Source organism: Cervus elaphus, chromosome 15, assembly GCF_910594005.1.
Source record: "Cervus elaphus chromosome 15, mCerEla1.1, whole genome shotgun sequence".
NCBI classification, from domain to species: Eukaryota; Metazoa; Chordata; class Mammalia; order Artiodactyla; family Cervidae; genus Cervus; species Cervus elaphus.
This window is the reverse complement of record NC_057829.1, coordinates 26,639,698-26,652,529: the sequence shown is the minus strand read 5'-3', so window position 1 is coordinate 26,652,529 and position 12,832 is coordinate 26,639,698. Positions and strand designations below refer to the sequence as shown.

The 12,832-nt window shown below is 43.8% G+C and overlaps 1 protein-coding gene across 2 annotated transcripts in view; it reads right to left on the bottom strand.

Moving 5' to 3' along the window:
• SGPL1 (sphingosine-1-phosphate lyase 1) overlaps positions 1–12,139 on the bottom strand; it is a 75,256-nt gene extending 63,117 nt beyond the window's left edge. The window contains exon 1 of one of the 2 annotated variants that reach the window (XM_043926595.1): positions 11,876–12,139. In XM_043926595.1, coding sequence (XP_043782530.1) covers positions 11,876–11,878 — 3 coding nt within the window. In that variant the 5' untranslated portion in view covers positions 11,879–12,139. The remainder of the gene's footprint in view (positions 1–11,875) is intronic. The other variant, XM_043926592.1, reaches the window with a different exon arrangement.
• Between the last annotated feature and the right edge of the window lie 693 nt (positions 12,140–12,832).

The following is a 12,832-nucleotide window of genomic DNA, read 5'->3' as shown; positions in this document are numbered from 1 at the left end:
GGCTGTATGTTATGTTAAAAAAACAAAATGTGTAGGGCTCAGGACACCTCTTCATTGTGAGGGGCTACCTTTGCAATGTCCATATTACAAGACACCTAACATTCATCACCGTCACCGATGCCAGAGAAACTGCCCCAATCATTGTGACGACCAGAAATTTTTAAAGTTTTGAGGTGCCCCCTAGGGAGCCAAACTGTCCCACTGAGGACTGATGACAGGAATGCATGCTAAGACAAGCCTCATCTTCATATCTACAGCTGAATGTCTGTCAAGTTAAAGGGACTCAAGCATCATCCAGCCCATCCTTGCCATCTAGCATTACACATCAGAACTGCCAAGGAATTTTTCCAAAGCCCCATGTTAGGACTTCCCTATATTCCCTGGTGAATGAGGGATAGGGTCCAAACATCTATATTTTGAACATCCTTCCCTGGTGGCTCAGTAGATAAAGAATCCACCTGCAATCCAGGAGACCTGGGTTTGATCCCTGGGTCAGGAAGATCCCCTGGAGAAGGAAATGGCAATGCACTCCAATATTCTTGCCTGGAAAATCCCATGGGCAGAGGAGTCTGGCGGGCTACAGTCCATGAGGTTGTGAGAGTCAGACACAACTTAGCGACTAAACCAGCACCAGATAAAAGTTGCTGGATTCTATTCATTCTCATCAGTGTCTATGCCTTGGTCTCATAGCTAGTGGAAATCGAACATGGAATTCCTGACCTTCCAGCTCCAGAAGCCCATGCCCACAAAATGTAATGAAACAGGTTCTCACGATGGCTTTGAGACTCACACACGGTGTCGCTTTGGATGCACCATTTACCCTCTCTGGGTCTCAATGTCCTGACCTCAAAATTGTATAGACAGGGGACACTGCTCTCCAACTCTGTCAGTCTAGAATTCTCTCTGCCCCACTTGGGTTACACTTTCCAGATGCCACTCCACCTCTCTGTGCTCCAGTTCCCAGGAGGGACCCCTGATCACATAGGTATTTGGAGGCAGAGGGTGTCTGCCCTGGTCCTGTGCTGGGGATGCCTGGTATGGCCTGGATGCCGGCGCCCTCCCCCTCTCCTCTCAGTGTTGACACAGATGGGATGTGATGAAGAGTAATACAAGTCCTGTGCAAACAGAGGACTAGGCGGGTAATTAGTGACCCATGGTTACTCCTTGCCTGGCCCTGTAGAACCAGTTTCCAGGGCTGACTCACTCACAGGAGTAGGCTTGGGACAGCTGGGCAGTACCTGCATCCAGGGCCCAGGGTCAGAGTGGGAGTAGAGGGCATCCATCTCTGCAAGCAGATGAAAAACATTTTATGTCTTACAAGGTCAAAGAAATTTCCCTGTGTTTGTTCTTAAACTAAGGGCAGTTCTCCATGTTCTTTGCTTAGGGGAATGGACGCAGGCAGAGGGATCAAGGATAGCATGAGCTGAGAGGGCGGGATGAGCAGGAGTTAACCAGGCTGAGAGATGCAAGAAGAGTGTTCTGGCTGAGGGAACTGTGCATGCCAAGGCCCAGTGGCCAGTGTAGGAGGGCCAGCGAGTGTGGCCAGAGTAAGGGGGAGGGGAGGGAGAGGCTGTACAGGTCAGTAGGAGCAGATGTGTAGTGCAGGTATACAAATACACATGCCTTCAGGGTCCCAAGCAGGTAAATGGGAGAGTGACTACTTCGGGAAGCAGACCTCAGGCTCATTCATTCATCCATTCAACTATTTAAATGTTATGTTGCAATATCCTGAGTGGGGGATGAATCACTAAGCAAAACAAAGATCTGTGCCAACAGGCAGCTTGCATTCTTGTGGAAGGAGACAAACAGAGTAACTAACTATATGGCAAGTTAGAAGGTGCCAAGGGCTATGGAAAAAAGAAGTAGAGCCAAGTATGGGAAACAGAAAGTATAGGGGACGAGAAGGTGGTCATGGATGCTGCCGTTTTAAGTAGAATACGAGGTGAATGCAACTTGCGAAGGCTCTTTTGCTTTACCTAGCAATAGGAAATAGCAAGCCAGCATATTTTCTCGAGAGAAAGCACAAAAATATTGTAGGACCATATTGTGTTCCTGTTGTCATTTGCAAAATCTATCTTGTGACCATAATGTCACTTGCTGAATCACGTCTCTTTGTTAATTCCATCTTTCTCTCCAAAGATAGAGAAGAGAAATTTGTAGTTGCAGAGTGATCATCAAGTGATCACTTGGCTGGAAGAAGATCCAAATGGCAGACTAGGCACCAGGCTTTTGCATTTATCTCAGCAAAGAGTAAAGACAGTTGGTTCTAAGATAGAACAAGGGCACGAGCTTAGGACTCTTGGAAAGAACTTCCCAGAACTTCAGTCCACACTGTGCCCTGACCAGCAGCCTGCCATGTGTGATCTCAGGCCAGCAGCCCCAGGGGACAAGTCATTTCATAGCTCAAGACAAACTAACCCATGTCTAGAGGGCTATACCTTTAACCTGTCAGACCAGGATGGGTACCTCCCCCTTAACCACAGGATTCTTTCTGATCTGATCATGTCCCACAAAACAGAGTGGGTTTCAGCAGTAACCAATAGAGTAGCTACATTCATGCTGCAGCTATTTCTATCTACCCTCATGTGGTATGCTGAATTGTGCCCCCCAGTAATGCATAGGTTGGAGTCCTCACTGTCAGCACCACAGAATGGAACAGTCTTTGGAAAAGGGGTCACCACACATGTAGTTAGTTAATATGAGGTCATACTAGAGGAAGATGAAACTCTCATCCAATATAACTGGTGTACTTACAAAAAGGACAAGTGTGGACACAGACATGCACACAGAGAGAACACAACACAGAGACAAAGGTAGAAATGGGGACAATGTTTTTACAAGGTAAAGAACACCAAGGACTGCCAGAAAACTGCCCGCCCAGTGCAGAGGCTTGGGGCCCATTCTTTATTACTACTGCCCTCAGAAGGAACCAGTCCTGCCAACACTTGGATCTCAGGTTTCTAGTCTTCAGGACAGTAAGACAACAAATGTCTGCTGTTTATCATCCTTTGTTACAGCAGTCCTAGCAAATTCATACACCTAGACTCCCATGCTTCAGTAGGTTGAAAACGGACGCATGGGGAGGGCAGGATGACACAGCCATTCCTACTTGCCTTACATCCCCTCTGAGCGTCCCAGTGTCAGAGCAGTGACAGGGGTTCCGAAGTCTCCAGAAACCCTGGGGTCCACTGCCGACTGGCCTCCTGGTGGGCACAAGCAACCCGAAGCTAGTCCTTGTGGATCTGCTTGAGGGGACTGCAACACTCAGTTTTGAGGTGCCAACCATCACCTGCCACTTAGGGACAGATGTTACAAGGGTCACTGCAGTAGAAACCACTCATTCAGACGTATCTCAAATACCCACTCTGACTATCCGCTTCTCACATAAGTCAAGCATTCCAAATGTATACACCATTCCACTGACTGCCCACAGCTAATGAAACAATCCCTCATTATTGCATCATCTAAGACCCAATTAAAAACTTGTTTCGTTCAGATATTCTTATAAATCCCTATAATATACAAATCATTTCGGTCCTTTAAAGCAAGTTGTTTATAGCTATAGGCCTGCTTCTGACACTCGCTACATCCCCCCGGGGAAGTCTTACAAAGTCTCTAGTTGAGAGCAAGAGGTCCAGAGGGCATTGCCCAGTGCCGTCTCTGGACACAACCTCACAACCACAACAAGTCAAAACTGAGGCTAAGTGTCAGAGAATCCATTACAGAAAATGCATGAACAAGGGTCAGCAGAGGTTGCCTGGGCCATACCCCAGACTATTTGGAAAATACTTCCCTGATAAGTCTCATAAATGGTAATCCATAGGGGGCTTCCCTGGCGGGTCAGTGGTTAAGACTTGGCCTTCCAGTGTAGGGGATGCAGTTTCGATCCCTGGTTGGGGAACTACAATCCCACATGCCACATGGCCAAAAAACCAAGAAACATAAAACAGAAGCAATATTATAACAAATTCAATAAAGACTTTAAAAGCAGTCCACATCAAAAAAATTCATGAAAAAGATGGTAATCCACAGCAATAAACATCTATCAGTAGATGTACTGATCTGTCTGTGAATTAAATTATATACCTGGAGAGGATGACCTCTGAGGGAAGGTACCATACAAGGCCCAGTTAACTGAATGTTCTTCTTGAACTTGGCCCACAAGGCCCCTGGGGATCAGCCCCTGCTGTCTCCCTACCTTCAGCTCCCATGTCTCTACCTAACTCTTAGACTTTATGCCCCCGGCATAGTTAGAGCAACCATGTAATTAATCATCCAATTTGGGACACTTCTGAGGCTGAGGACATATTAGTAAGTTTTCTGGGAAAGCAGAAAAAAATTGGACTGTCTGTGCCATCTGGGATTTCTGGTTTCCCTAGCCATGTGGAATTACTTAGAGTTCCCATAACATGCCATGGGCTCCTATATCTCCAGACTTCTGCATATACTCTCACTTTGTGGAACATCTGCTTCTCCCATGTCCAGTGAGAGCACCTTCTATGGCCCACTCCTCTGTAGAGCCTTCCCCCAAACTCACAGATGAACTTGGAGTCTCCGCTGTCCTTATTACATTTGATCTTCATTTTTATTGATGCCCCACAAGACCAGTAACCTCTTGAAGATACTTATTATTTCTTTCCATCTTTGTGTTCTCTAGTGTATTCCATGTGGCAGGTACTCAACAAATATGTGTCTAATCAGTGATTTTGTGACTAGCCTGGAGAAGAAGAGAAGGGTATGAGAACTAAGTTCAAATGTGTACAGAGTTGTCATCACACAGAAGACCTAGACTTGATTTATTCTTATGAATAAATCAAGAATATTGACTGGAAGCTTCAGGGAGATATATTTAAGTACAATATTAAGAAGAACTTTCTAGCCAACAGGATCACACAGAAAATGAACAGGCAACCCTGGGCAGCAGAAAGCTCCCTGTCACTAGAGCTGTTTTGCTGACAAATATTAGCATATCGTGGGTAGGAATTCTATAGAGATGAGGATTCAGATATGTAACGGGTGAATGGCCAGAACAACTACCTTAGACTCTGCTTCATCTATTCATGAATTCAGTGAATATTTATTGGGCATGAGGCATTGTACCAGGTGTTTGATGAATCAGTACAACACAAACAGACTCACATAACTAACCATCATGCAGAGCAAGGTAATATGCTTGGTGATGAACAAGATAGAGGTATCCTCTAATCTCTTGGAACTGACAGGCTTACAGTAAAGAGATGTGAAATTATAAGAATTATTGGGTATTCAAAGAGAGTTTGAAGGGAGATCTTGGGGTGGAAGCAGAGAATGACATTTAAGTTGAAAAGAGATAGGAAGCTTGTTGGATTCCATGAACTTAGATCTTTCTGGAGAGCTCAGACTTATTCTCTCTTCTCTGATGTCTGTTCTTCCAAGTCAAACTTCCTGAATTCTGACTTAGACCAGTCAGTAGCTGCCAGCTCCTGAGCCATGAGCCCTGCTCAGATGACAGGTTACCAGGTAACTGACCATCATAGGGGAGACAGGTGGGGTGGCTGAGCCATGTGGGGTCATTAGTCATGCCTTGTTCTTTCCTCCTTTCTTCTCTAAAATATCATCAAAGAGCTAGTCACACAGACTTTGGGACAATAGAAGCACAGGTAATGCCATGGTAGGTAAATCCAAGAGCCTGGTAGAGACTCAATTTTCAGAGCAGTTAAGTCTCATCAAAGCACCCAGTGATATGGGCCACAACCCAGAATCCCATGTGTGAAGCAGAAAAGACAGGACAGGTGAGATAAAGGGCGCGTCGTCACAAGATTTTCTCCTGTGCACTGATGGGAAATAGCACCAGGATGACACAGCAGTCATTCATGAAATGTTTGCTTGACTTCAAATAGTAAGAAAAAAATACCATGCATTAAGCCTTCATGAGGGGCAAGGCACTGTGCTGGGTGCTTATATGCATTATCTCATTTATGCATCAAACAGCCCTATAAGTTGGCAGAATTATTATCTTTATTTTACAGATGAGGAAATTGAGGCCTAGAGGTGTCAAAACTTATCTAAGACCTCACAGCTAGAGAATGGCAGGTCTGAGTATCTCCAGAGCCTCTGTTCTGAGGACTTTTCATGGGGATGAATGAAAGCCCAACAAAGTGAAGGGGGTTTCTGAATTCCAAAAGCAGGTGAGTAAGCCCTCAGCAGAATACCAGTTTAGGAGGAGAGGAATCTAAATTCACAACATAGACAGAGTCAAAAGAAGATTAATGAACTAGGGAAAAATTTTTTTAATTACTCATATTACAAATAAATAATCTAACATATATCCATATAAGGACTAACAAACCCACAGAAAACTGGACAAAGGACATGAATTGAGATCGCAGGAAATATATACAAATATCACTTAAGCATATGAAAAGACGCTCAACTCCATTGATTAAAGAACTGCAAATTAAAACTAAACTTTTTGGCTCAGATGGTAAAGAATCTGACTGCAATGTAGGAGACCCAGGTTCGATCCCTGGGTCGTGAAGATCCCCTAGAGAAGGGAATGGCTACCCACTCCAGGATTCTTGCCTGGGAAATTCCACGGACAGAGGAGTCAGGCAGGCCCCAGGGCATTGGGTCACAAAGACTCAGACACGACAGAGCAACTAACACTTTCACTTTGCAAAGTAACATTATCTCCTATAAACCAGAAAATTTTGTGGAATGCAGCTATTGTGACCTTAAATGTACAATATATTTGAAAAGAAGGAAATTGAAAGCAAATGACTTAAGTATCCATGTTAAGAGATTACAAAAACCAAACTAAACTCAAAGAAAGTGGAAGAAAGAAAATAAGAGAACCCCAAAACCTAAAATTTTTGGTGGGGGTGGGGGAGACTTCTAAGAATAATAACCCTGGCAGGACTGATCAAGGAATGAGAGAGAGAGAATGAGCAAATTCAGTGCAATATCAGAAATGAAAAAGATATCACTATATCAACTGTAGTTCCTAGAGAAAGTACAAAGACATGTGAAAGCTAAAAAAGCAAAAGTGTAAAAAAAAAAAAAAAGTAAAAGTGTTCGTCACTTCTGACTTTTTGCGACCCCATGGACTTGTAGCCCACCAGGCTTCTCTGTTCATGGAATTCTCCAGGCAAGAATACTGGAGTGGTAGCCATTCCCTTCTACAGGGGACCTTCCTGACCCAGGGATCAAACCTGGGTTTCCTGCATTGCAGGCAGGTTTTTTACTGTCTGGGCCACCAGGGAAGCACTGAGAAGTTCCTAGAGATAATACAAAGGCAGAGCTGATGCTATAAACTTGAAAAGGTAGATGCTTTGGAAAAATTCCTTGAAAAATGCAATAGATGCCAACAGCAAAATCATAAAGGTATTAGAATTATGCAATGTATAAATATGAAGATTTTATAGCAGATGTGATTTTTTAAATGTTTCAATGAGCAATAAAGAATACACTTGAAATAAGTGGGGGAAAAAAAATAGAAAGCCTTAGCAAAGAAATAGGAGACATAAAGAACCAAAGGAAAATTGTAGAACTGAAAAATACAATAATTGAACTAAAATCTCAGTGGATGGGCTCAAAATCATAATAGAAGTGAAAGAAGAAAGAATCAGTGAACTGGAAGATAGAACAATAGAAATTACCCAGTCTGGAAAACAAAAACTAGACCCCCAAAAAAGTGAAAGTGAACAGAGCTGAGGGACCTCTGGGACTATAACAAAGGCTCTAATATTTGTTCTATCAAAGTCCCAGAACAAGAGTGAAGAGCTGAAAAAGAACTCAAAGAAATAATGGCTGAAAACTTTCAAAATTTGGCAAGACAAACCTAGAGATTCAGGAAGCTGAACAAATCAAACAGAATAAAGCCAAAAAAATCCACATGCAGACACATTATTATTAACCTTCTGAAAACTAAAGAACAACAACAAAAAAATCTTAAAAGCAGCCAGAGGAAAACAACACCTCACCTGTAAAGGAAAAGAAAGAATAACAACAGATTTCTCCTCACAAATCATGGTGATCAGAATGTAGTGGTACAGTATTTTTCAGATGATATAAAAAAGAAATGAAAACCCAGAATCCTATATCTAAGCAAAAATATCCTATAGGAATGAAGGGGGAAATCAAAACATTCTCCAGATGAGGAAAACTAAGATGATTTGTCACCAAACAGTCATGCCCTAAGAGAATAAAGTTCTCAAAACAGAAAAGAAACAATAAGAGAAGAAACCATGGAACATCAGGAAGGAAGAAAGAAAACAGTAAGTAAAAAAATATGTGTAAATAGGCTTTCCTTCTCATGAGTTTTCTAAATACATGTTTGACAGTTGAAGCAAAAATTATATATAACATTGCTTGATATGATTCTAAATGTATATAGAGGAAATTATTTAAGACAGTTGTATTATAAAAGGGGAGACTAAATTACATAAAAGGAAGTAAGGTGTCTATACTTGAAAGCTTCACTTGAACTGGTAAAACAATGATACCAGTAGACTGTGGTAAGTTTTGTATATATAATGCAATGCCTAGAGCAACCACCAAAAGGTGGTGAAAAACACCATAGGTAAATCAAAATGGAATTCTTTGCAGGCAGATTCTTTACCATCTGAGCCACTCAGGAAGCCCCAGCTGAAATCTCCATAAAAACCCAAAAGGATGAAGAGGTTCTGGGGGTTTGAAGAGCTTCTGGATTGAGATGTCCACATGTTGGGAGTGGCACCCCCAGTTCCACACGGACAGACGCTCCTACACACAGGACCTTGTCCTATGTACCTCTTCATCTGACTATTCATCTGTATCCTTTATAATACCCTTTACTATACATTGGTAAACATAGGTAAATATTTACCTGAGCTTTGTCAGCCATTCTAGCAACCTTTCAAACCCAAGGAGGGGATCATGGGAACCCCAATTTAATGCTGGCCAGTCAGAAATACAGATAACAACCTGGACCTGTGCCTGATGTTGCTACAAGCATGGACTCATGTGTCTGAGGTCACAGAAAGCCAAATTCTGACAGTGGGTGTTTGCAGCAAAGCAAGGGTTTTATGGCCACACACCCAGCAAGGAAGCAGGAGACAAGTCTCAAGTCCTCTCCATTTGGTCTCTGAGTGAGGGGTGTTTTGAAGGGAAGAACAGAGAGGCTGGGATTAATCATTATCAGGTGACACTTCTGTGACTACAGTTTTGGGATTCAGGAGGTCTCTAGTTTAGGATTCTTTGGCCAGGTTGTCCATGGCTCGAGGCCTGTTAGCTCACTTTGCCCTGGAGAAACAGCATGACTTAGACCTTAATGACATATCTACGGTAGCAACCTTAGGACATTAACAATGTTATCAACAACAGCAATTTTAGTCGTCTGACTCTGGTTGGTGAGGGTTCAGTTGGCACAGGATTGAGGTCAGAGGGGACAAGAAAGGGAATTAAGTTTTGGATAGAGAGATCAATCATCGACTTGGTAAGGGAACTGGGTTTTAGTGGGACTCAGTTTCAGGGTCTGAAGAGGGGCAGCCTGGAAAGAATGAGCCCTTAACATGTGGAGTCCGATGCCACCCCCAGCAGAGAGCATCAGAATTAAGTTAGAGCTGTAGGACACCCGGTGGGTGCCTGCTGGCATGGAGAAAGGTATGGTGTGGAGAAACCCCTACACATCCAGTTTCAGAAATACTGACAGTGGAGGAGAAAAATAGAGTTTTCCTTGAAGTTCCACATCGCTAGATGTCAAGATGTACTTAAAACTGCAGTTATTAAGAGAGTGTCCCTGGTGTCTCAGACAGTAAAGAATCCACCTGCCATGCAGGAGACCTGGGTTTGATCCCTGGGTTGGGAAGATCCCCTGGAGGAGGGCGTGGCAACCCACTCCAGTATTTTTGCCTGGAGAATCCCCATGGACAGAGGAGTCTGGCAGTCCATGAGGTTGCAAAGAGTCAGACACGACTGAGCAACTAAACACACAGTATTGGTGGAATGGTAGATTCATAAAGCATTCAAAAGGAAGAATCCAGATATAGACCCACACATATTTGGACAATTGAATTTTGACAAAGATGATACCACAGAGAAGCAAGTCAAGGACAGTGTTTTTTAAACCAGGGCTGATCAGGAACTTCCCCGGAGGTCCAGTGGTTAGGGCACCATGCTTCCTTGCTGGCCAGGGAACTAAGATCCTGCATGCCGCAGTGTGGCCAAATAATAGGGGGGGGAACTGGTGCTACAAATACCTACAAAGAGGTATTTGTAGGGGAAACAATATGGCTCTTGACCTCTAACTTACACCATACACAAAAACCAATTCCAGATTGAACATAGATCTAAATGTGAAAGGTACAATAGGAAACTTTCCAAAAATAATAAGGAAAAAAAATACCTTCATAACTTTGGAGAGGCAAAGATCTCTTAAACAGGATGAAAACACCATTCATCACTAAGGACAAAATTAGCCAATCTGGTTAAATTAAAGTTAGGAACTTCTCTCCATCAAAAGACTGCATTTGGAGACAGAAGAGTAAGCCATGAGGGGAGAATATACTTTTCTTTTATGTATGAAAGGATTTCTCTGACCATCAACTTCCTCATTTGTAGAGTTAAATGAGATAGTATGCTTACAAGGATTAGCTCAATGCCTGTCACATAAAAGGTATTCCATAAAATTTTATATTGCTTCTCTTATGACTGAGGCAGGATGATTGCACATCAAACCATTTCCAGGCAGACAAGAACCTCCCTCCTCTTTTTGATGCTCAATAAAGAGGTGGCTCAGTAGTAAAGAATCTACCTGCCAATGCAGGAGACACAGCCTCAATCCCTGGATTAGAAAGATCCCCTGGAGAAGGAAATGGCAACCCACTCCAGTATTCTTGCCTGGGAAATCCCATGGACAGATGATCCTGGTGGGCTACAATCCACGGGGTCGCAAAGAGTCGGGGCATGGCCGAGTGACTGGACACAAAGAGCAGGCAGAAGGGTTTCCCCTGAATTCTCTCATAAATCTTACAGAACAGTGTCGAGGACATCTATAAGGTACCCCCTCAGTCCCAAAGCTGTAATCTGCATGGAGACCTGGGGTCCAGTTTTAAACAGCACAGTGGTAGGGGGAAGAAGTGCAACGGGAGGATGAGTGGGTTTTATTCTTGACTGAGTCAGGCCACATTGTGGGAAATCCCCCAGGTGAGCTGAAAACAGCGTGGAGGGGCTGGCAGGAGGGAAGAAGCCCTCTCTTCTTTCAAATACAGTCTCATTTATCCTTGTAGCCACCAGGATTCCCAGAAGCATGCAAGAGGGGGCTTTCAGAATGGTTTCAAAGGAGTCACCTCATTCTTGCAGAGACAAGCCCAGGAGAAGCCAGAGCCTAAAAGCCCCAGAGGCAAGGTCAAGTTCAGAGGCCACCCCAAAATGGGTCACTGCAGTGGCTTGAGTCACCACCCCCCAGAGGGGATGGGCAGAACTTTTGAAGGACTTGTGTTTGCCACTAGCTATCCCCCTTCCTGCTCTTCTCCCCAGCAGAGGACACAGAGTCTAGAAGCCTCGGGCCACTGATAAGAAGCCAGGGAGGCTGAGAAGAAAGACCCTCCAACAGGCCCACACCCATCCATTTTGAGGGCCAGCAGCCTCACTCCTTGGACAGCACCAAGCGCCGTCTGCAGACTCTTCCATTTACAGAGCCTGTTTACACCCCTCGCAGCCTCTGATCTCACCTCAGTCCTGTGGACAAACGATTATCCTGAGCCCCTTTTTCAGCTGAGTCTCAAAGAAAAAAAGTAAACTACCCGCAGTAGTTCTCAGGCTCAGGACCCATCCAATCCCCCTCCATCAAGATACCAGTAATAGATCAATTAAAATATATATATATACCAATAACAGTAGTGATTAGTATTATTACCATTTGTGAGCATCTCTTGTGCGCCAGGCATCTGATGAGGTGCTTCGCTTCTATCAGCTCATTTGTCCTTCAGAATGACCTGAGAATTAGGTGAGGACACCCCATTTTACAGGCTCCAAGAGGGTAATGACGTAGGAGATCACATCTGGTGCCAGGGACTACTTTAAACACTTCCATGTGCATTACATTCAGTTCAGTTCTGTCGCTCAGTTGTGTCCAAATCTGCAACTCCATGGACTGCAGCACTCCAGGCTTCCCTGTCCATCACCAGCTTCCGGAGCTTATGTCCATTAAGTTGGTGATACCATTCAACGATCTCATTCTCTGTCATCCCCTTCTCCTCCTGCCTTCAATCTTTCCCAGCATCAGGGGCTTTTCAAATGGGTTGGCTCTTCACATCAGGTGACCAAAGTATTGGAGTTTCAGCTTCAGCATCAGTCCTTCCAATGAATATTCAGGACTGATTTCCTTCAGGATGGACTGGCTGGATCTCCTTGCAGTCCAAGGGACTCTCAAGAGTCTTCTCCAACACCACAGTTCAAAAGCATCAATTCTTCAGTGCTAAGCTTTCTTTATAGTCCAACTCTCACATCCATACATGACTACTGGGAAAACCATAGCTTTGACTAGATGGACCTTTGTCGGGAAGGCAGTGTCTCTGCTTTTTAACATGCTGTCTATGTTGGTCATAACTTCTCTTCCAAGGAGCAAGTGTCTTTTAATTTCATGGCTGCAGTCACCATCTGCAATGATTTTGGAGCCCAGAAAAATAAAGTCTGTCACTGTTTCCATTGTTTCCCCATCTATTTGCCATGAAGTGATGGGACCAGATGCCATGATCTTAGTTTTCTGAATGTTGAGTTTTAAGCCAACTTTTTCACTCTCCTCTTTCACTTTCATCAAGAGGCTCTTTAGTTATTCTTTGCTTTCTGCCATAAGGGTGGTGTCATCTGCATA